The 22,674-nt window shown below is 34.0% G+C and overlaps 1 protein-coding gene across 1 annotated transcript in view; it reads left to right on the top strand.

Moving 5' to 3' along the window:
• CEP128 (centrosomal protein 128) overlaps positions 1 to 22,674 on the top strand; it is a 340,191-nt gene that overhangs the window by 278,897 nt on the left and 38,620 nt on the right. Inside the window, exon 21 of the mRNA XM_069465188.1 lies at positions 5,902 to 5,925. Within this exon, the coding sequence (XP_069321289.1) occupies positions 5,902 to 5,925 (24 nt within the window). The remainder of the gene's footprint in view (positions 1 to 5,901; positions 5,926 to 22,674) is intronic.

Below are 22,674 nucleotides of genomic sequence, written 5' to 3'. Positions count from 1 at the left end.
CTGTGGAATTGGGCGATCCCTGGAGAAGCTAATTCTGTGTCTCTTGTCCTTCGTTTTGTTGGAAGTCATATTCTGTAGGCACATACCTGTGTACCACATAACATTGTGTTTTAAAGGAAGAATCTTGAAATGCTTCTTCATTTTAAAGGAAAAAAATTTTCATTGTTTTGCTTTGTGATTTGAAATATAAAGGGTAAATCTGAGATTTTTTGGTGTCAGTTTCATATAACTAACTGGAAGTATTTATAGGGTCTTTACACAAAACCCTTGCCTCTCAGGCTGTATTTTCCAGTCTGAAATCTGTCCAAACAAACCTACAGAGCCCCATTTCCATATCTTTCTCTTTGTCTTCCTCCTCCACCCCACTTGCATTCTCTGTCCCACGAACCCACGCACATATCCCACTTCCTGTATAAGTACAACCTCAGCCTTTCCCGAATAGTGTCAAACTGAAGTATAATGGTCAGTAATGACCTCATAACAAACAAAACCACAAACCAAAATGCCAACCGGAGCGCATAGCAGAAAACTGCAGCAGAACAACTGGCTGCCCTTGGGTCTCTGTACAGCAGTGGTGGTAGATGAGGGAACATAACGGAAATGTGAATCACACACTTTGAGTTTATTCTTAAATCCTGTGATTGCGTCTGCTTCTGATTCTGGCAGGGATTTGCCACATCCGATTGGAAAGCAAGTAACAAAGGACGTTATGGGTACTCACTCTGTGCTAGAACATGATCTATCCCTTTAAATTAATTTTTCTGAATAAGTCAAAATGTTGGAGTTTTTTTATTGATAACTTTTTAGACAAAATCTTGATGCATCACTGTGGTTTCCTCGCGCCACCCCCCCCCCCCGCCCCGTATTTCTGTTTTGTTATTTTGGATCCTAAAGTAGGTTATTTGAAAAGTCACGTAAGCAGCTAGTGAAATGAATTAACAAAAATTGACTGCAAGTATCTAATGATGGCTGCATTGAACACTGGATGATTGGGAAAACCAGTGGAACCTGCTCTAAAGCCACCATCATAGAGTTTTTTTGAAGTATAGTGTAACTTTGTCTGACTTCTACTAGATAACATGCAATTTTATGTTTAGATCATTGATGCATTTCGTATGTTCAAAGCCAACCTAAGGTATATTTAAAATTTTTTTTTCATGTTGCTATATTGACATTGTGATTTTTATCTCTGTTTTAACTTATTTTAAATCACTATTTGAAATGTTGGTATTTTTTGTGATGTCTAATCAAAGCCTTTCTTTTTCTACTATCTTAAAGTTTGAAAAAGAATACTTGAAATTATTTCTAGCTCTCTTAATTATTGAAAAATAACTAGCAAATTGTTAAAATGTAGTGGATTGTCATGGGGAAATGCCTAGAAGAAAACATGCACATATTTGCATTTCATTCTATATCCTTTATGCAGGAAGTAGCAGGTAGAGTGTTGATGAAGCAGAGTTGACCTTCAAAGGAAGAACACCATGCAGTGGCCTCTTTCAGTGAAGCTGAGTGGGTTTTTCTTCCAGAAGAGAGGCCTTGTGTTTTATAACAGTCGTATGAGGAAGTCCTCATTGTGGGTTTTTCTTTATGAAAATATGTCCATCATGGCCCTTAAATTCCAGAGAAGTTTCCAGAGTTATTCTATACTCTTCAAGCTTCTTAGACATGGAAAAGATAGAGACTCTTGTTATTTTTTATGGTAGTGTTGTGCTTTTTCATATGCTAAAGCTATATTTAAAGCACTCTTGGAAAATAATGCATTATTGTGATAAAATAAAGTCACTAACCTGTTCGACTGTGCTTACCAGAGGCAGAATTCTGATTATTTAGACCTATAAGCTTCTAATTCATCTCTTAAATGTGATGAATCAATGTGTCTAATTGATTCGCTCAGCTGAATCAAATAAACTGTTAATGATCAGGTATTAAGATAACAATGATCCAGTTAGTGCTGATTTTCTAACTTAGCCTACAAATATTTGCCCATCTGCAGTGATGCTAATGAATTTGCCTTGGTTCATTTGTGAATTCTAATGTACACCCCAGTGTGACCAGGTAGCAAATGAATATATAGCTCAAAGCAGGTTACTAAACTTATCATAAAAAGCTAAAATACTTTTTTTTAATAGTACATATGCTGTAGGCTTCCCCCCAAATAGAAGAGCTATTATCACTTTCCATTGTAACTCAATGACTATGCAGTGTAGTGACTGCAAGTACAATCATGAAGAGTAAACATTAAAATAAGTATTTTTGCCATTTTAGGTGTTTCTTAAACTTTCTCTTTTTTAGAACTAAAGAATAGTGGGAAAGAGACTAATCACATAAAAACAATAACAACAAAACAGAGTTTTCCCCCCAAAAACTTTTTTTCTTCAAAATATTTGAAGGAAATTTTTCCTTTGGTTTTTGTGTCACCCTGCCATCCCACTTGGAGTTTCATATTTTTACTTCTGCCCTGGGCTCTTACAGTCTAATTGTTTCTGATATTATAATATTTATCTAGAAACATTTCATAAAGGAGAAAGATATGGTTTAATACAATATTTTTATAATATTCTTACATCCTATTTTAGGCATTTTTATTTGAAGTAAAAGTGCTTGGAGGCCCATGGGTAGGCTTTGGAGACTTTCCCCTAAAAGTCTACACAAAATCACATGTGTGTGTTGTGTATAATGTACATTTTCCTAGGGAAAAGGTCAAGTTTTATCAGACTCTCAAAGTCCATGACTACAAAAATCAGAACCACTGATTTATTAAAACTATCTGAAACAGCATAAAAGTATCTTAATTACTTTTGGAGACTGTCTTCCCTCTCTACTTCTCCCACCTCCTAACCGCCCTTTCAGGGCCTTAATGTTTTTCTTTTCAGGATCCAGGCTTGGGAGGGTGAGGGTAGGGAGCAGAGTGTTGAACGTGCAGGTTGAGCTTGAAGACAAAACAGTTGAAATGAAAATTGTAGATTAAAGAAAAAGAAAGAAAAAAAACCTACAAATGCAGCTCTAGGTAGGGCGGGAGAGGTTAAGGAGATATAATTTATTTTGGTGTAATTCTACATTCATTCTAGGACCTATACTGGCATTTTTTTTTTATGAACTGTATCAAAGCTACAATATTGGCTTATGAGAAGAAATATGCAAATATTTTGTTTGAGAATGAGGATGCACCGTAGCCTAATTCTGTTATATACAGATATATAATAACTAATCTTGTCTGCCAATAAAGAAGTCAGCTACAACTGTTTAAACTTTTCAAAATACATTTCCTAAATTTTAAAATCAAATATTAAGTTCATAAAGACTAGGAATAGTTTCTTTTTATTTATAGCCTACAATTAAAACTGAAAACTTTACAATTAAGACAAAGCTCACTAATGGGCAATAAGGTTGATATCTTATTATCTGTTGTTGATTGGTAAATTGAATTATTGAAATTCAGGTTAATGAACTAAATTTTCTATTTTTCTAATTTCCTCATGTTTTTTAACATATACTTTTTTTTATTGAAAGCTGTCTATACCATTTTAGAATGGAGTATGTTTTAGAAAAACAGATATAAAGTAATGTGCATTCAAACATATTTATTGACCTTTATATTTTAACAAAATGGAGGTGTTTTAATCATTTGGGTTCATAGTCTCATTGACTAGGTACATATTTCTTTTAAAATAAATATTTAAATAAAAGGAAGGCATAAATATATAAATTTTGATGTTCTCAGTTTATCTTTGCCAAGCACTAAGATATGAATTAAGACAGAATTTAATTCAGAACTGTTTTGACACTATATAAAGTCGCCCATTTCAAGCCAACTTTATGTGTGCATTTAAAATATGTTAATCCTAAATAATACTAACCCAGAAACCCATGGTATAGGGAAAACTTAAGGCCCAAATAGGGCTGTAAATATTTTGAGCCTTCCATGATGGTTCATATAAATGTGATACTGCCCAAAGGCTGTCTCTGTCTGTATAAGGCATCTAATGAGGTTCTGTTTAGTCTGCAAAGGATAATAAAGCGTTGCTGAATGGTTTTGTCCCAGATGCACTATGAATAAGATGCCTGGTAACAATAGATCAAAGCCCCCTTGAGGCATCATAGGCATTTATTATGAAGCGCTCAAATGTGAGGGTACATAAGTCACCAATAAAATAGCAGTTATTTTATGAAAATTATGGGGGCGAGGGTGAGGTCCTCTTCAAGTGTGCCAATAAAACGCAATTAAACAGATTATATTGCTAAAAACGCCTGCTTTGGGCTGATTTTGCATAATATATTCATTTAACTGGTGTCCGCGTAGCCAAATGTTTATAGGGGAGCAACATTCCACTCAGTTTCCCAGTCTGAGAGTTGAATGTTGGGTTGTGGAAGTCATCAGAGGCAAGCCCTCTGTTTTAGGTGATGCTGAGAGAATGCAGTTAAGAGCCAAGTTCACTCTGCTTCTAAGTGTTATAGGTCCATGTGGGTCCCTGCAGAGAACTGAACTGAGTCATTCTCTGTACTATTTTCCTCTTTTTAATTCTTAAGTTAAATGATTATTTCTATTAAACAAAAAAAATCCAGATTCCATAGATTCCCTCCAATTTCCTCCAATTCTTTTTTTTTTTTTTTCAATTTAATTTTACAGAATCAAAGAGTCTAACAGTATATCTTGTTAGATACAGTATGTCCTCATAATGTATACATTATTTCTTGTACAATGATATGAAATAATATGGGAAATATTCATGATAAATTATTAAGTGTCCTCCAATTCTTAAAATGAGAGAAAAGAAAAACAAATGCCCTTGACCCTCAGGATGGCTTTTCTTTTTTTTTTGAGTCAGAGTCTCACTCTGTTGCCTGGGCTAGAGTGCCATGGTATCAACCTAGCTCACAGCAACCTCAAATTCCTGGGCACAAGTGATCCTCCTGCCTCAACCTTCTGAGTAGCTGGGACGACAGGGGTGCGCCACCACGCCCAGCTAATATTTTCTATTTTTAGTAGAGTTGGGGGTCTCGCTCCTGCTCAGGCTGGTCTTGAACTCCTAACTTCAAGCGAACCTCCCAGCTCGGCCTCCCAGAGTGCTAGGATTACAGGTGTACCACCGCACCCGGCCTGGCTTTTCATTTTCTTAAATTTTCAGACTCTGCTTTATCTCAAATTTAGTCTTTTTTTATTTGGTAAAGACTTCCTGTTTATAGCTGTCAGCTCTGAAAACAGTTGAGAATAAAACTATGGAACTGAAAATACAAACATTTTCTTAATCATTTAGCTTTTTAAGCATTGTCATCAATGACCTCTTTCAAAACATTTCTGTAAATCTTCCAGGATGCTGTAGATAACGAAGGTCTATTTGGGTTCAGGATAGGCTGCATGTGACATGTCTTTCTCATTTATTTCCCTGCCTTGTTTTCTACAACGATTTGCTTATTAATTTTAATGAGTGAAGATACTCTTTTGTCTGAGTTTACCCTCTTGTGAGATCATATTTTTCACTGTATACCTAATTGAGAGCTAAGTATATATGCTAAATATCTTTTCTATATCACTGCTATTATCTAGTAGAGGTTCATATATTCAAATCTATCTAATGGTTACATATCCCTGTATAGATAAGTAATTTTGCCAATGCTAAGGTGGTAAGATCTACTCCTTTCAGTAACTGTACTCGATTGATGGTATTTACTGTGAAATTAAACCCTGTGGTCCTAACGCTAGATGAGATGAGAAAAGGTATAGTGACTTTTTGTGACTATTTTCTATTGTAGAGATCATTCTGAGTAAGAGTTCTCATTTTTACATATTTAAAGTAAATGATTAAAAATAGAGGACAAATTAGAAAACCTGAAAATTCAGTAAATTTGAAACAATTTCTAATAGCTTTGGTTTTATAATTATGTATTATGTTTTATTTGCAGGAACGTGTAATTGCATTAGAAACGGTAAGTTGGGGCATTTTCTTTCTCCTTGTATCAGAATTACTGCTGTCTTCTGATGTGGATTTCAGAGCACACCAAAGGAATCAATTCCAGAAAGCATTTCTAAAACTACATCTAAGATTCAAAGGGGAAAATGACCTAACTATATCTAAAAGGTATGTTGATACAGAATTTTTAAAATGAAAAAAAAATTAAAATCTGAGCATATTTAAGTGGTCATTTCTCTCTCAGGACTCATGATGCCAAGATGTACTAATTTATGGAAACCATAATTAGTTTAAATATAATCAATACTTGTGTATTTGTTTCTGTATTTCACAATCACTAAAAGGATTAGTTGATGAGACACTGAGATCAGGATGTTATTTATACCTTGAAGCCCAGGTTGTTTTCACCATTTATATATTTTTTTACATTGTTTTCCCAATATCCAAAACAGAATGATAAAAGCTGGCCAGCTTTTTACTGAATAATCTTACTTGTAGGAATCTAGTATTAGGAAATAATTTTTTAATTGCATAGATGTAAAGACCACATTCTTAAAATGTTTATTGGAAAATTATTTTTAAATTTGAAAAAAAGAGAAGCCAACTTATTGTTTGGCAATAAAGTAATGTTTAGATAAAGTATAGAATTTCCACTCAACATGCCATAACATTTATGGAAAAGGTTTATAATATAATATTAAATGGAAACATATTCAAGATATAAAATCTTGTATACTTTAATGATAATATAAAATCATATAAAAAAAGAACAGAAAAGAATGAGCAATATTGACTCACAATATTGACTTGTTAGATAAGAATTATGGGTTGTAACTTTATTTTTATTTGTTGTTTTAGTAAGTGTGATTATATTTTATAAACATTTTTATAATGAAAACCATTTAAATTGGAAGAACAGTAAGATAAATTATGGTACCATCTTATGATGAAATATTATACAACTATAAAAAGTCATATTTTCAAAAAAGTAAATATTGCCTTGCTGTTATATGGGGAAAAAAGTGTTGTGTAAAGATGTATAAAGAGTGTGATGGGCTAGGTGCGGTGGCTTACACCTGTAATCTTAGCACTCTGGGAGGATCGCTTGAGGTCAGGAGTTCGAGACCTGCCTGAGCAAGAGCGAGATCCCGTTTCTACCAAAAATAGAAAAAAAAAAAAAAAAAAATTAGCCAGGCAACTAGAAATTTAAAACAGAGTGTGTTACAAATAGTAAATGTGTGTATTTTTGCATTAAAAAAAATTTAAGAAAATACATAAAATATAAATAGTATCTTGGGAATAGTAATGATTTTTTCTTTATATTTTTCATGAGCAGGAGAAAAATAAAAATCCTATAAGCAATATGGTTAATGAAGAATAAAATATTTATTTTGTGAGTTTGACGATTGGAAAGATGCTAACACAGCATATTTTAGTAATGTAAGCAAGTGATTTTGATTGACAGTGTCTAGGCCCTAGTGGGTAAATATTGAATAGCTACTTCCTTAGATTTAACTGGGCCATTTAGAAAGTACACTGACCTTCTCAGTTTCAGTATGATGACATTATAGGTGAATAAAATGTTTAGTGTTCTTTCACATGTATTTTACTTACCCTTAGAAAGTGTCTTGCCAACAGGATTTGGCTTGTGAATTAAATGCTTTTTTAAAAAACATGAACAAAAAACAGAATTTTTGAGTTTGAAGACCTGGATTCAGTGTACAAAATGTTACTTACACAACATTTAACAAAGGCTGCTTTCTTGATTCCTTTATCTGTATAAATTGTTGCAATTAAAATTATTTTATAAGATCAAGAATTAAGAGAGAAAATATGTGTGAAAATACTTAGGACCAAACAAATGTTAGGTTATCATTATCGTTATTTGATTGCTTGTTATTTATTTATTATTTAGTCATTTGAATTGTACCAATATGCTATGCAAAAGTGAAAATATCAGCAGTGACAAAAACCAGTAACTTTTATTTGTACTTGTTAGTTTTTTAAAATTTATCTAATATCTTTAGTAACAAAGTTCTATGGAGTAGAATTTTAAATGTCTTATTCTAAGGGTTCCCGTAGAAATAAAGGTGAAAATAAAATGTCATCATGAGAAAAATAAGATTGGTTAAATGGGCTAGGTTTTTTATGGTAGTAGTTTTCATAAGACAGTTTTAATTTAAAATAATTATAAATAAAACCATAAAAATTAAAATGTTCAGCAGTAATGTTAATGATCAAATATTAAGAAGTCCTTTGACTTCATATGGCATTATAAGGAGCAGAATTTAATACACTTGGTAGACTACTGAACTGATAAAGTACTTTATGGTTCATAATATCAAATATGCTGAAAGCAATCTCAAGATCATTTATAATTCTCTCACAACTCAGCACTTAACCCTCAGAAAAGCATTGGTGGTCCACATTGGGTTGAGTTTGTATTAAGGGCACATAAGATGTTGCGTGTAGCGTGTATATCATGGTGATGTAAATCTGCGAAAGTTTGAAGTCTCACCATTCCATTCCAAGTGTTTACAATAGATTGATTTTAAAGGTTCAATAGTTATAATACTTGGAAATAAGAAGGTTTTTTCATCATAATGAGAAACTTGATTTGGCGTGCCATGAATTCTCTGTGTGCTTAGGTCACAATCAGATGCCCATTTTTCTTCTTCCTCAAATTTTCCCTCTCCTTCTTCACTAGTGGGTAAGCTCTTTAAATTAGAAATTGCATTTTATTTGCAAATGCATCACCAAGATCTGTAAAAAATGTCTGGTATGTAGTGGACAATTAATAAACACCCATAGAATGAAAGAATGAATACTGAACGGAACGTATTTTACCCTCACATAAGACTGCACTTAGTAATATAGGTGTAAACAGCATCAGTCCAATAGTTGTGGGGGAAAAAAATCCCCAGAAGCACATCAATTTATTCTTTATTTCCTTGGCTTTCTAGTCAATATGATACTCTATTTGGCATTTCACAAAAGCTCCAAACATCTTCACTAAAGTATGTGAAGAAATATGAATTTTTCTGAGAAGGAACCATCATCAGCCAAAATAAAGTAGGTTGATTTCCCAAATAAAGCCAAATGATTACCTGGAAAAAAAAAAATTTTGAATGAGAGCCATGGGTGGGACTCAGCAATGGATATTTATTGGACATCATCTAAGGCACTGTGCTGACACTGAGGATGAAAAAAGGAAAACAAATTGTGATCTGTGTCCTCAAGAAATTTATACTCTAATTGAAGAGAGAAGCCACTCACGTTGAAATAAATTAATGGTATAAGATGAAAATGCACTATACAACACGCAAATAAAGATACTGCATTTTGCAGGAGCTATTATGAAAAAAAGATAATTGTAAAGTAAATTAAGACTTCATTGTGGTCTAGGTTCATCATGAAAATCATGGATTTTGTAGTTTGAAAACATGATAAGGAGTTTAGATTAATCTCTGAAATAAGAAAAATCAGTAGTGTCAGGTAAAAAGAGCCAGCGAAGCCATTGCATATTGGGGACATAAATCAAAGTTTGAAGGCAGTGATGAACAAAGAGTTTGTTAAAAGGATATTTTTTTAAAAGGTAAAATCATGACTCTCATACAAATATAAGATGAACTCACGACAAATGTTTTTATTTAACTCATTAACTAGGGAATGAGCAAGATGTCACTCCTGACTTAAAGAGGCATTCAAAGAATCACACATATATAGGTAGTAAAGAGTGCCGAAATGAATTTAAAATCAAGGCAAAATTGGCTTCCTCTGCAGTGGGGATGAGAAATCACTGGAACCTCACCAGACAAAATTTATTGCCTGTGAACAAGAATCATTTGCATTGCTATCAGTTATCTGCAACTCACATAGTTATAAATAACTCAAAGACAATGACAGGTACAGAGATCCCATAGAATCAGAAAACCCAGAGGGTGTGCTAGGCAAAAACTAGTTTTCCGCTGAAGACAACTAGGAAGTTTTTGTTCCATTTCAAAGCCTTTCCCATTTTTTCCCCTTTAGGTTCATAGGAGATACCATACATAACAGTTTGGGAGAGTAATAGGAGACATTCTGGAGTTTTAAAATACAAATCAAGAGGTTTAGACTTGATCTTTCATATCAGGGATAGAAACAGGTTCTTCCTGACTGGCAATTCCTACTGGTCAGTAGTGGCTACTGAAACGTTCTTTTGGGAAGGATTCTCGCTGCTCCTTTAGAAATAGTGTTGTGATCACTTTGCGTTCTCTGTCATATGCTTTGCAAGATGGGGAGGTGGAAGGTACTAGGTAGCCCAGCTAGGAAGCCAACAGGGAACCATCGATGGTTTTTAATGTGGGGTTGTGGTTTGGTAAATGTGGTGTATAGGAACACAAATATAGTAACAATATGCAGGATAGAGTGGAGTGGTGAGGGAATGCAAGCAGGAATAGGGAAAGTGCACCTTGGAGAGGATCCAACCTTAGAAATGTGCTCGGAAAATTAGGGATAGGGTCAGTTTGGTGCCAGAAAGACAGGGTCAAAGCAGATGCTCTTGTTTAGAGAAGTGAACTTAGTAAATGGGATGTCAAGGGAGAACAGGAAATACAGACACTACAGTAAGAGTCATTTTAGGAAGTGAAAAGGGTAAGGCAATTCAACTTGGAGATACAAAGTCAGTTCTTCGTATCACCTTTCAAATCTGTCTTTATTTTCATTTCCATTAATACCGTGAAAATTTAAATTCTCATACCTTTGTATTAAAGTTAGGCATGACTATAGTAACAGAGAAACTCCAAAAATAACAGTGGGTTAACTAAGATAAAAATTAATTTCTCTCATGTAGCAGTCCAAATATAAGCTGTCCATGCAGGTAGGACGTTACCATGGTATCAGAAACCCAGGCTCCTTCTGTCTTTTATACTCCTCCATCCTCAATATGTTGCCTCCGCCTCATGATCCAATGTCTCTTTCACCTGTGGCCTTTACATTTGCATTCTAACTAGCGAAGAGAAAAAGAGGGAGGGCATATAACTTACCTTTAGTGAAAACTAGAAGCTACACTTACCGTTTCTCTTCGTATCCATGGGCCAGAACTTAGTAACATCACCTTATCTAGCTCTAACATTCAAAAAGATAACCAGATAAACCACAAGCATTTGGAACTTTGAAAACAAACTTCTAAACAATTCATAGGTCAAAAAAATATAGTGGAATTTATAAAAATATATAACTGAATGATGATGAAAATAAGTTTAAAATATGTGGGATATAGTAGAAGTAGTATCTATGGTGAAATTTAAAGACTTAAATGCTTACATCAGAAAAGAGAGGATAAAAATCAATGAGTTTATCACCCAACATAAGAGATTGAAAGGAAATTAAATTAAAAGGACAATAAACCTAAAGAAAGCAAAAGAAAGGAAAAAATGGAGAAAAGACTAGAGATTAATGAAATAGTAAACAAATATGCAATAGAGCCAACAAAGTAAAATTGGTTGGTTGACCAACCAGTCATCATAAAAAAGACCAATATCCATTATGAATGAAAAAGAAGATATAACTACAGCTGTTGGAGAATTTAGCCACATAGCAGAGTATTGTGAATAATTTTCTAATTATAAATTTTATAAAAACTCTTCCAGGGACTAGAAAAAGAGGAACATGCCCAACTCATATTATGAATTGGCATAACTTTTGCCCCAAAACCCATAGAAAGTATAAATAAGGGAAATGAGGGGCTTCTCAACTATTAACACGGATGCAAAAATATTCACAAAGTATTAGTGAAATAAATTCAGGACTGTTCAAAAAGGATAATTTATCATGAATAAATTAAGTTTATTCCAGGAATTCAGGGTTTGCTTAATATTAGAAAATTAATCAATGTAATTCACCCTAGTGACAGCTTAAGGAGAGATAAAATTTGATTAAGTCATCTCAATAGATGAGTAAAAAGCATTTATTTCACTGTCATCATTTTCATCATCGTAAACTTTTTAGCAAACTAAGAATAGAAGGAAACTTCCTTAATCTGATAAAAAGACATATGGAAAAAACGTATGGCAACCATCACCTTAGCTTTGAAATGTTCAAAGTCCTCCTTTAAGACCAGGAACAAAGGATGTGCCCTTTCACAGCTTCTGTTAAACACTGTGCAGGGGGTCCTAGCCAGTGCAGTGAAATGATCACTATTTGCAAATACTGCTATTGCTTATATAAAATGCCCAGGGATTTCATAAATTATGAAAAAAATGGAGAGTTTAGCAAGTTTCTTTGATAAAAACCAATATATTCTCCTTCTAACTCCAGCAACAATTACTGAGAAAATGTAATGAAAAGTATATACATGCAAAAGTAGCAAAAAATACAAAGTACATAGGAAAAAAATAACAAAAAATTGCCAATCCTTTATACAGAAGATACTTTGGAATAGCCAAGAGATTTCTGAAGAACAAGGTAGGGGGAGTTTTCTTAACACATATCAAAACTTACTAAAGCTTTGGAAATTAAAGTAATATATTCTTGGCACAGAAATATATAAATTGGTCAATATAATCAAATGCAGAACTCAGAAACAGACATAAATGTGCATGGAAACAATGTCTGACACAACTGACATCACGTATCAGGGGAGTAAGAATGAACTTTTCAATGGAGGGTATAAAAAAATTAAACTGAACCTCTGTCTAATATCAGAGGTAAAAGTGGATGAAAGCCTACAAGTGAAAGGCAAAACCATATGATTTTTAGAACAAAAAATAAGTGAATATTTTCAGAGGCTTTCTGGGAAAAAAGGCAAAGAAGGCACTGAAAACATAGGTCATATATAAGAAATGACTGATGTGACCACATTAAAACCAAGAACTTCTGTAAATAAAATCAAAATACAACAAAAAAGCAGTGGAAAGAAAAGCTACACTTAGGATATAGAAGATATAACCAATTACCCATTTAGATCCAAATCTTATTGCCTACAAAACAATTAGAAAAAGATTACCCAAATTACAAAAGAAAAAATAAAGGGTGCAAGATACAAGCAAACATTTCGATTGAAGAAGATACATATGAGAAGATACTCTTCATTAGTAATCAGAGAAATGCTAATTGAAACCACAAAGAATTATCATTTTCTTTAAACTGTATATATATATATTTTTTTATTTGATTTTTTGTATCTGTGACATCACCAAAAAAAAAAAAGGAATTGAAACATGGTAAAAGAACTTTTTAAAAATAAATTTTACTGCAAAATGATTAATGCTGTCCCCAACAATAATGTTCACAGAAAGCTGATGAATTAAAGCATAATCTTCAAACTAAGATAGCATGGCCCTGGGAGAGTGCAAAGATCTTCTGAGGGGAATGTATTCAGGCACAAATAGTTTTAAGAGAATTGGTTTATATATACCCAGATTCTACACACACTTTCTCCTAAAATGGCTCTGTGTGAAGAGGCTGTCTTACCTTCATAACCAAATTCCTCCTATTTTATTAAAAAAACAAAACAAAACAAAAAACCTCCTTCTCACCTATCCAGAATTTCATGATGGCAAATTCCTCTAGGCACTTTGGGGTGCCAAAAAAGGAGTAATTTAAGATTTTAGTGCCTGGTGGCCTCCTTTATTCGAAGCAAGGTGGTAGGACTTCTTAGTCACATGCATGTTTTTGTTAAGTACAAAGAGTTGTATTAGTTATACAGGGTAGTGGGATTGAGGTGTTTTGAATTACACGTATATCGTTAATTGAGGATGTGTGCAGTGAGGACTTTTTTATTTAATGACTTCACCTCTTCCACCACCCTGTTATAATCAAGGAATGTATAGCTCCAGGAATCAAAGCTAAGAGAGTGTTGGTAAGAAATCACTAAAGGTGACAGTATCTTATTTCATCCATGTGACAGACTGTGGCCAGGCTCCATGCCTTATCTATTTATCTGTCTTAGAATTATAATTCAAAAGTGAGACAGTTGTCACAGGGACACATTAGAAAATGAAATCAGACTTTTTTTCCTGCCGGAAAGTAAGCCTGATTTGGCTGATTGGTTTGACAATGAGGACTGGTTTTGCCAATCTGTAGGTCTAAGGTTTATATGAATATATATTTAATGCTAAGTAATAAAATAAATATATCAAAGATACTACACTGATTGGTATTAAAGTGAACAAGATTTTTATTTTTCTCAACCCTTCATATGTTGAGTTAAACAAAATACCTCTAAGTGAAAGAACAGTTATTGTCATTTGATAAGTCTTAGTAAATAAAGCCTTTTTGGTATACCTTCCAGAAACAGAAAGTAAACAGTGTTAATAACTACATTGCAGTCCTTTGGTAAGTTAGGTGGTTTCTAATCTTTGCTTTCAACAAAGTTGAAAGAGGGCTTAACAGAGCCTATAGATCATTAAATTAATTTTTGATGACAGATTGCTATAATATTTGCCATAAGAGTAGGAAGACTTTTCAAATTCCAGAAATTGAGGAACATTGTTAAAACAAAAATGGTTTCATTCTCATATACGTTTTATGTGAACAAGATTTGTCAGTGATTAAATCTATACCAAAAAAAAAAAATAGGAATGAAATGGAGCCCTGTCTTATTCAAATAAAGATTAACATTTACCCATGGTTACGTGAACTAATTGAGTGCAGGAGAAGAGGAAGCTATATCCATTCCATTCCATTAAGAGATATACTTTTAAAAGCTTTTTTTTTTTTTTTAACATTTCACATTTAATAATTTTTCTTAAAACTTATACCCAGCATTAATTGTAATGATAATTCATTTCATAAAAATATATAACACTTAAAACATTACAATCAGGAAATTTTAAAAAATCAGTTTTTCTCTGTAGATTTGTATGTATACACTGCTGTTACAAAGAAGGATGAAATACAGAGTAACCTATAAAAGGACTTATAAGCATAAATATATTTTATATTAAGATAAATGTCTGTAAGGGAAAATAGATTGGAAATAAAAAGGGAAAAGGAACAAAGACAAATTTCTGTCTTTTTTAAAAAAAGGATCATATTTATTTTGCAAGTGGATAAATGCTAGCAACAAATTACTGAGGTATTTAAAGTTTACTGGGTAAGTTTATATAAGTGATAAAGAGTTTTATTTGAAAATACCATTATTTACAATATTTCCATTAAATGTCACCTTTTGCAACTACCTAAACTTATGATGAAAACATTTAGACAACTTAAAAAGTATGTGTGTGGGAGGGGGCAATACATAATATAAAAACTTATTTTAGGAAGTATCTAATCAAAATTTTGAAAACCATTGACTTGGAGCAAATGTGTAATTAGTAGTTGCAATTTGTTAGCATTTAATCAGCTTCTCAAATACATAAAGAAGTCTTATGTCCCTTATTTCCAAAACGTATTTATAGATAGTGTACTAAAATAATTTATAGGATAAAAGCTATATGGAGAAAAATATACACAGATTTTTCTATATTAAGCAATATTATAAAACACTGGAAAACTCTTAGAAATATGATTTTTATTTTTTAAAAAAACTGTAGAATCTTAAGCAGGATTCATTCAGTTAACATTAGTGGTAACGGATTTGAACTCTATGTACTGGTTGATCTGTAAGATCTTGGTGTCCAAGATCACAAGAGTATGCCCATATGTCTCATTGAAAATTACAGACTAACGCTATATACACCGACTTCAATCATCTACATTCAAGTAGACAATTGCTGTTGGGGGTTTTATTTTTAATTTTCTTTCCCTCCCACCCTGGATCTAGCACTAATTGTGCTTCATCCTACTACTTGTGCAAATCACTCTAGAGGCACATAAGTTGAAGAAGAGCCATCGTTCTTTGTTAGGACACTGAATTGTGCTCTAGGGCACTTAGGAATATAGGAACACAAATGAGTTAGCATACTAAAGTGCCCCTGTTAAGCTCAGGAAACAACAGACTTGAGTATGTAAATCTGGCCGAATAACTGTTAATTATTTGCAGTGCCTCTCCTAAGTATTTGTAAGAATCTTGAAGCTGAGTAAAACTTGCCTTTATCTCGTTACAAAGCCAGAACTTGCTGTTTTAAAACCAAAGATCAAGCTAGGTTCATTTTTGGTTTTGCCAAGGCTATGAGCCTCTCATTGAAGTTGCCTGAAAGGTTCAGTCCAATTGGCTTGACACCAAATAAAACGCAGTGTGCTCTGTACGGTTTTGACCCAGAATCAGGTGAATCTCAGCAGTTTTGGCTGAGCTACATTGTAAAATTTTGGATTTGTTCGGACTTGACACTTCCTGGGAACCCATTCAAACTGAAACCGGAAAAAGGTTTTGCACAAACCCTGTCCTAACCCGTTCTGCCAAGTTTCCCACTGCTCTAATGTTGGTCTACCTTCTGTATACTCGCATCGAGGGCAAACGGAAATATCCTCATGAATCTCTCATGAGGGATCTTGAGTAAAACAATCTAGACATTCTCCTTTCTCTACCTTGTCCCAAAATACAGAGCCTGCATTCTGTGTTAGTCAATAGTAAAATATGTATGTTTTCCAATAATGGGGTCATCTTCAAAGGGTTAAGCTTCTAAAGCATGACTGCATATGATCAAATATAGAAAATACTGCTAAAATAAATGGGCTTTTTATTTGACTGCACAGTTGCAACCTCGTGGCAAAGGGTGATGACCAGCTTAAAAATGTGAGGCTTCTTTCAGCCTGCAAAAATTGTTTTTTACAGCCCTGTCAAATTTTTCATAAATGTGGTGATATAGGGAAGGGATCATTGAGAAGTCACATAATGAATGCAACTTCACCAGCAGATGAACTTAGTGTATTACTGAATTGCTCAGTGTTTGGAGGCCAGACTGACAGCTTTGTATTTGATGCTGATAAGTAGTGCCTACTGCCTTTCCAACTTCCTCCCCTGAAGTGTATTTTATAGTCCATTCTAAACACTATCAAGAACAGTGCATTCCCTGGTGCAAGTGTTCTTACTTTATATTGTGAAGATAATATGAATGTATATTACAAAACACAATGGAAGTATCTTTCTGAAAAATATCATACATATAAGAAATGCCTTCTTCTCTCTTTAAGAGAGTATATCTGGGTGAAATCTCAGAGTAATAGTATATTAGATTTTTTTAAAGATCCTAATTTAACTACAAAATAAAATACTGGTATTACACTCTTAATATATAGTAGGTGGAAGTAATACATGTTATGCACATTTTTAAAATTAGCCTTTAATGAAAAGCTGATTTGGGGAATTTTCATTTTGTGTATCTAATTTTAATAAATCACACACAAATTTTAGCTGAAAATTATATGCCTAGTTTAAAATGATGGGAATTGATATGGTAAAAAATAGTATCTGAGTAAGAGTCAGAAAATCTAGGTTCTGGTCACATCACCATTCTCAGGCACATGACCCTGAGCAAGTTATTTAACGTCTCTATACTTCAATTTTTAATTTATTTTTAATGATTGGGCTGGACTAGATAATATTTCAAAGCTCCTCTTCCTAACAGGCTTTAGTCTAGTCTAAGAAGGATTAAAAATCTGATCTTCACTAATTTTCTACCCTGCCAATATTTGCTATCAAAAAATTTACTCTAGTTTCATCATTATATTACATAACAGATACTTACTGAGCCTCTACTATGGTAGAAAACACAGCAGGCTAGGCCCCTGTTGCAATGGATCTAACATTTTAGATAACGTTAGAACTAAATGGAGTCCCGGAGACCCTTGCCAAAACCCCTCACTGTATACATGACAAGTCTGGTGGCTAGAGGAGTCTATGGATTTTAGACTATGACAAAAGTAGGGCTCATGAAGACATGAGTAAGGAACAATTAGTAAACGAGTATCTGTTGAATGATGCAAAGTGAAGAGGACAAATATTCACACTCAGATCTCATCTTTACCTTGAGCAGGGCAAGAAGTAGACTCAGAAATAGGACACTGCCATTCTTAGCCATATTGAGAATAGTCAGAATGTGCCCTAAGCTAATTGGTAAAATGGTGTTTCATAAGGCAACTTTGATCTAGTTTTCTTCCTTTTGAATTTTGAATAAAAGACTTGGCCTGCCCCTAGATTGCATTACTAGTTCTGTCTTGAGCTTTCTCGGTGATAATAAACACCTCAGTTGATCTTTTTTTTTAATGCATCTGCATAACGGCTCTAATACCACTTATACAAGTGTTTATAAAGTTTGTTTAGGGCTTTTAATAAACTTTGATCTCAGATGAAAGGCTGGAGAGAATATAAATTGTCACTATTAGCACTATTAATATAAATGCCCAAAGTGGTCTCATGTTAATCATTTAACATTAGTAAATGATTTCAGCCTGTCGTTGCTCCCAATTACATTATATTTGAACATCAAACAGTAAAAAGCCAAACCATCAAAATAGCCCTTCCCTCATTATTCTCTTTAGGCTCTCTTCTTAATTATTTTGCATAGCTGGTCTTCCATAAATGATTTACAGGAGATTCTTCAATGTTTTTCTCTACCAGCATCTCACATCTACCTTTGCTTTCTATCCCAAGCAAAGGCCAAACACATCCTGGATGTGTTTGTTTTGTTGCCGTCAGACATTAACCATATAGTCTAAAGCTGGTTAAACATAGGTTGACTCACTAACTTAAAACATTTGGATTCAGTGAAATATTCCCTTTACTCTGCAGTACCCAACCCCCTGGGCCAGGCCTAGTACCAGTCTGTGGCCTGTTAGGAACTGGGCCATGTATCACTGCCTGAGCTCCCTCCCCCAACCCCAGCCCCCAGTCCGTGGAAAAATTGTCTTCTGTGAAGCTTAGGAACTGGACCACACAGCAGGAGGTGAGCAGCAGTTGCAGGTAGTGAGTGAGGGGACCAGCAAGAGAAGCTTCATCTGTATTTACAGCTGCAACACCACTTGCCATCGCTGACATCACCACCTGAGCTACGCCTTCCCCCACCCTCCCATGCCTCCCCCACCCCGGTCAGTGGAAAAATGGTCTTCCATGAAACTGGTCCCTGGTGCCAAAAAGGTTGGGGACCACTGCTTTACATCTTCTTTTCAGAGACCTTCCTATTGTCATTGTATCCTTTTCATTTCTAACTCAGACCATGCTTTGCTCTGTAATACCTCAAAACTCCTAATTCAACACTTGTTTTTACTTAAAGAAAAGTGTGTTTATTCCAGAAGTATAGGAATTGAGTGATAAGAGAAGGCAAAAGCCAGATGATCTTTAACTGCTTTAGAGAATTATTAGTGTCTGATGGATGGGAGTTAGAAGACCTGGTTGTAAATTCTGACTCACGTGGGTACCTTACTTAACCTCTCTGAGCTTATTTCCTGTTATCTGTGAAGTGGGCCTAACACTTGTCCTGCTTACCTCAAAGGTTTGCTAAGAAAATCAAATGAGATAATGGATGGAAAAGTCCTTTTCTAAATTTTAAAAATATTCATCCCTTATGTGTTCATTACTTTCATCAGCTATACAAGCGCAGTGTATGGACTGGAAAGGATTGGCTTATTAATCAGGACATTGTATTCTAGACCTAGTTTTGCCACCCTGGTTATATGTCTTGGCACTTTGTGTTATACAAATTCTACCTCCAAAATGCAATGCAATTGTTTCAAGTTTAGGCTCTAAGAAGTTTAGATTTAGAGTTCTTATTTAATAATCCCAGTAATTTTACTTCAACACATCCCCACCTCCAGATTCAGTTGACTTGGGGTAAGACCCAGTATTGTTTAAAGCTCCCCAGATAATTGTAATGTGCAGCTGTGGTTGAGAATCACTGATTGGGGCCATCTTTGATACGTCCTTTAAGAATGTACCTTTACAGTCTGTCCCCAGAGCCTGGTGTTACTCTGCTTTCCTGTCTATTGGATTTAGTCCTATTCGTTACCACTGACTTAATTTCATGTCTTTTCTACTGATACAGTCATGTCTTGTTTCCCCAGTGTTTCTTCTTTTTAATCTAACTAAACAGCAGTTGTAAGATTCTTTCCCAAACATTATTTTCCTTAATTTTCTGAAAATTTAGGGAGCTTAATTTTAGCCTCTTAATAAAAGTTAAATTTGTCAGACCTAACTTAAGGGGCCAGTGCCACATCATGAATTCATAAATGACCAATTCTCTGATTTTAACAAATTGGCCAATGTACAAAGGCAGTATCTTGGGAAACTATATGAACAATTAAAAAACAAATGTATGGTTTTTTTTTAAGTCAGTATAATGGGCAAATGAGCTATTAAGTAAATTTATTTTTGGCATATTAACAAAGATTATGTAGACTGCCTCCCTCATCTCTCTTTTCTCATTTCTCCTGTTGCTACTCTGGTGTTAATCCCCTGTCGGATCACACTCATTGCCTTTCAGCATTTCTCCATTCACCATGTGATAACCCAACTACTCCATGCAGAGGGCTGAGTGTGAAGTGCGGTTCCTCCTTACAGCTACTGCACTGCACTGTAGGGTAGAACAAGTATTTCATGAAGTCCTATGAGACTTTGTATCAGACCCCACAGAAGTGGTTTAGGGAAGGTCACAGGGAGGGGAAACTTAAGACTAAGAGGATGAAGAGGATTCTGAAAGTGGTGATAAAAGGGTAGTTTAATTCTCAGTATACCAACAGAGTCAATTGGACCCAATCTTGGTTTTCTTAATTTCTTTTCGTAAGTATTAATGTTTTAAAACTTTTATAAGCTTTAGCATATTTCAAGGAACAAAGAAACATTTTCCTTATTTTTAAAATAAGATAAAATTCATTCTGATCCGCAGATATATAATCGATCTTGATGATCTTACTTTCTTGAAACATTTTGCTATTTTATCATCCTAGAAATTATCAGTATAATTTAATGATCATGTAAAATTATCATTTTATTAATATGAAAATGGTGGAATGATGGAATCACATGGAAGGATGTTGTAATAAGTGAACTAAATCATCACTATTAAGTGAACTAAATCGTATTGCATATTCTGTGGTTTTGAAGGTATGAATACAATGGACTGCTAAAACTGTCAGTCATGAACTTGGGAAATACTCGTCTTGTAAATAATGATTTCAGATTTCAAATACATCTCTAATGTGTTCTACTTTATCATTATTTCTAGCTCTTTCTTCTTGTACTTGGCATCTTCAAAACACAATACTTTTAAAAATGTGACAGCTTCTAATTTTTATAAATTGATAAGTTTATAAATAAGTGAACTAAATCATCACTATTACATAATATTTTATTTTTTTTATTATAGTACCCAAAGTATATCAAGGACTGTGAAGGGTCTGAGATTTTACTCTACTTGCAAGCTAGCAAGTTAGTCTGCCACACTTTCTTGTATGCTGGCAGAAGACAGGAGACAAAGGACTTTATACACATGGCACAGCAGCCAGCGCGAGCTTCATATTTGCATTGTTTCCTTTTCCACAAAGTCCTGTAGGGGTAATGAGGAGGTGGGCCGAGGTGGGCCCAGGTGGGTGTTGCACACAGAGTGAATTTGCATTATAGCTGAAGATCCCTGAGCTTACAAAGCCTCCATTCTTATAAAAGGAGCTGCAAGAATTCCTATCCAAACTTTGCCCCAGAGGGAAACACTATTTTGTACCTTCCAAGGCTGTTTTCTGTACAAACGTCCTTGCAAAGCTAGTCTGGAACAAAAGCTCTCAAAATATGTGTAGCAATACCATGGAGCAGGGCTTCCCAACAAAATACCGTACCATCTTTCAAGAAGGTATGGAGTGCTCTGCATGACTGAGCATTATCTTTTAAAATTATAACCACTTTTATTGAATGCAGGTTGAGAATTCAAAATTTTTTATTTTTTCCCATAGTGACAAAGAGAAGGAAATTGACAGAAGAAGACATTTCAGTTATTAGATGACTCAGAAGATGAATATAAAGAGATAGCAGCAGTCTAGATTCTAATGATGATGGTGAAATTAATTATATAAGCAAAAAGTCAGATTATCAGTCTTCAAATGAAAACATCATACATGAATTATTGCAAACCCAAGAATCAGTAGTGAACAATAGGTTTCTAAGAACAAAAAGGAAACAGGATACTCTCATCCAGTTAGTCATCCAACAACAAGGACTTCATTTTGCAATATTTTGTAAGAAGAACTTGGACCAGCCCATTTGCTAAAAGGATATGTGACAGTACTCTTTCATCTTTTATTATATATGTGCATCAAAATTTACTTCACACAATTCACAAGTGGGCAAATGTTGAAATCAGCTTATGTACAAAAGTGGAAGAAAAAAATGATATACAAATGAAAGTTTTCATTGGATTGATTATTCTAATTGATGCTTGTAAATCTAAAGGGTAAAAAAAGTACAATTATGTAGCAAAGAAGATGAACTTACAATTTATAAAAATTAGAAGCTGTCACATTTTTAAAAGTATTGTGTTTTGAAGATGCCAAGTACAAGAAGAAAGAGCTAGAAATAATGATAAAGTAGAACACATTAGAGATGTATTTGAAATCTGAAATCATTATTTACAAGATGGGTATTTTCCAAGTTCATGACTGACAGTTTTAGCAGTCCGTTGTATTCATACCTTGAAAACCACAGAATATGCAATACGCTTAAATTCATATTAACACTTCTAATAAAGTTATTTTTACTATCATTCTATTCTCTAAATTATTCACCAAATGAATAAAATATAAAAAAAGAAAAAGACCCATTGGACCTGGATAGTAAATACTGATGACTAATTTTCCTGTTATACTAAAGATTAAACAAAAGTACATTGTTGTGTTCCAGGTTCTCGGAACAAACTGCCTG

Source organism: Eulemur rufifrons, chromosome 2 (genome assembly GCF_041146395.1).
Source record: "Eulemur rufifrons isolate Redbay chromosome 2, OSU_ERuf_1, whole genome shotgun sequence".
NCBI lineage: Eukaryota > Metazoa > Chordata > Mammalia > Primates > Lemuridae > Eulemur > Eulemur rufifrons.
Note: the sequence above shows the minus strand (reverse complement) of the source record. Positions and strands in the feature narration are given on the sequence as shown.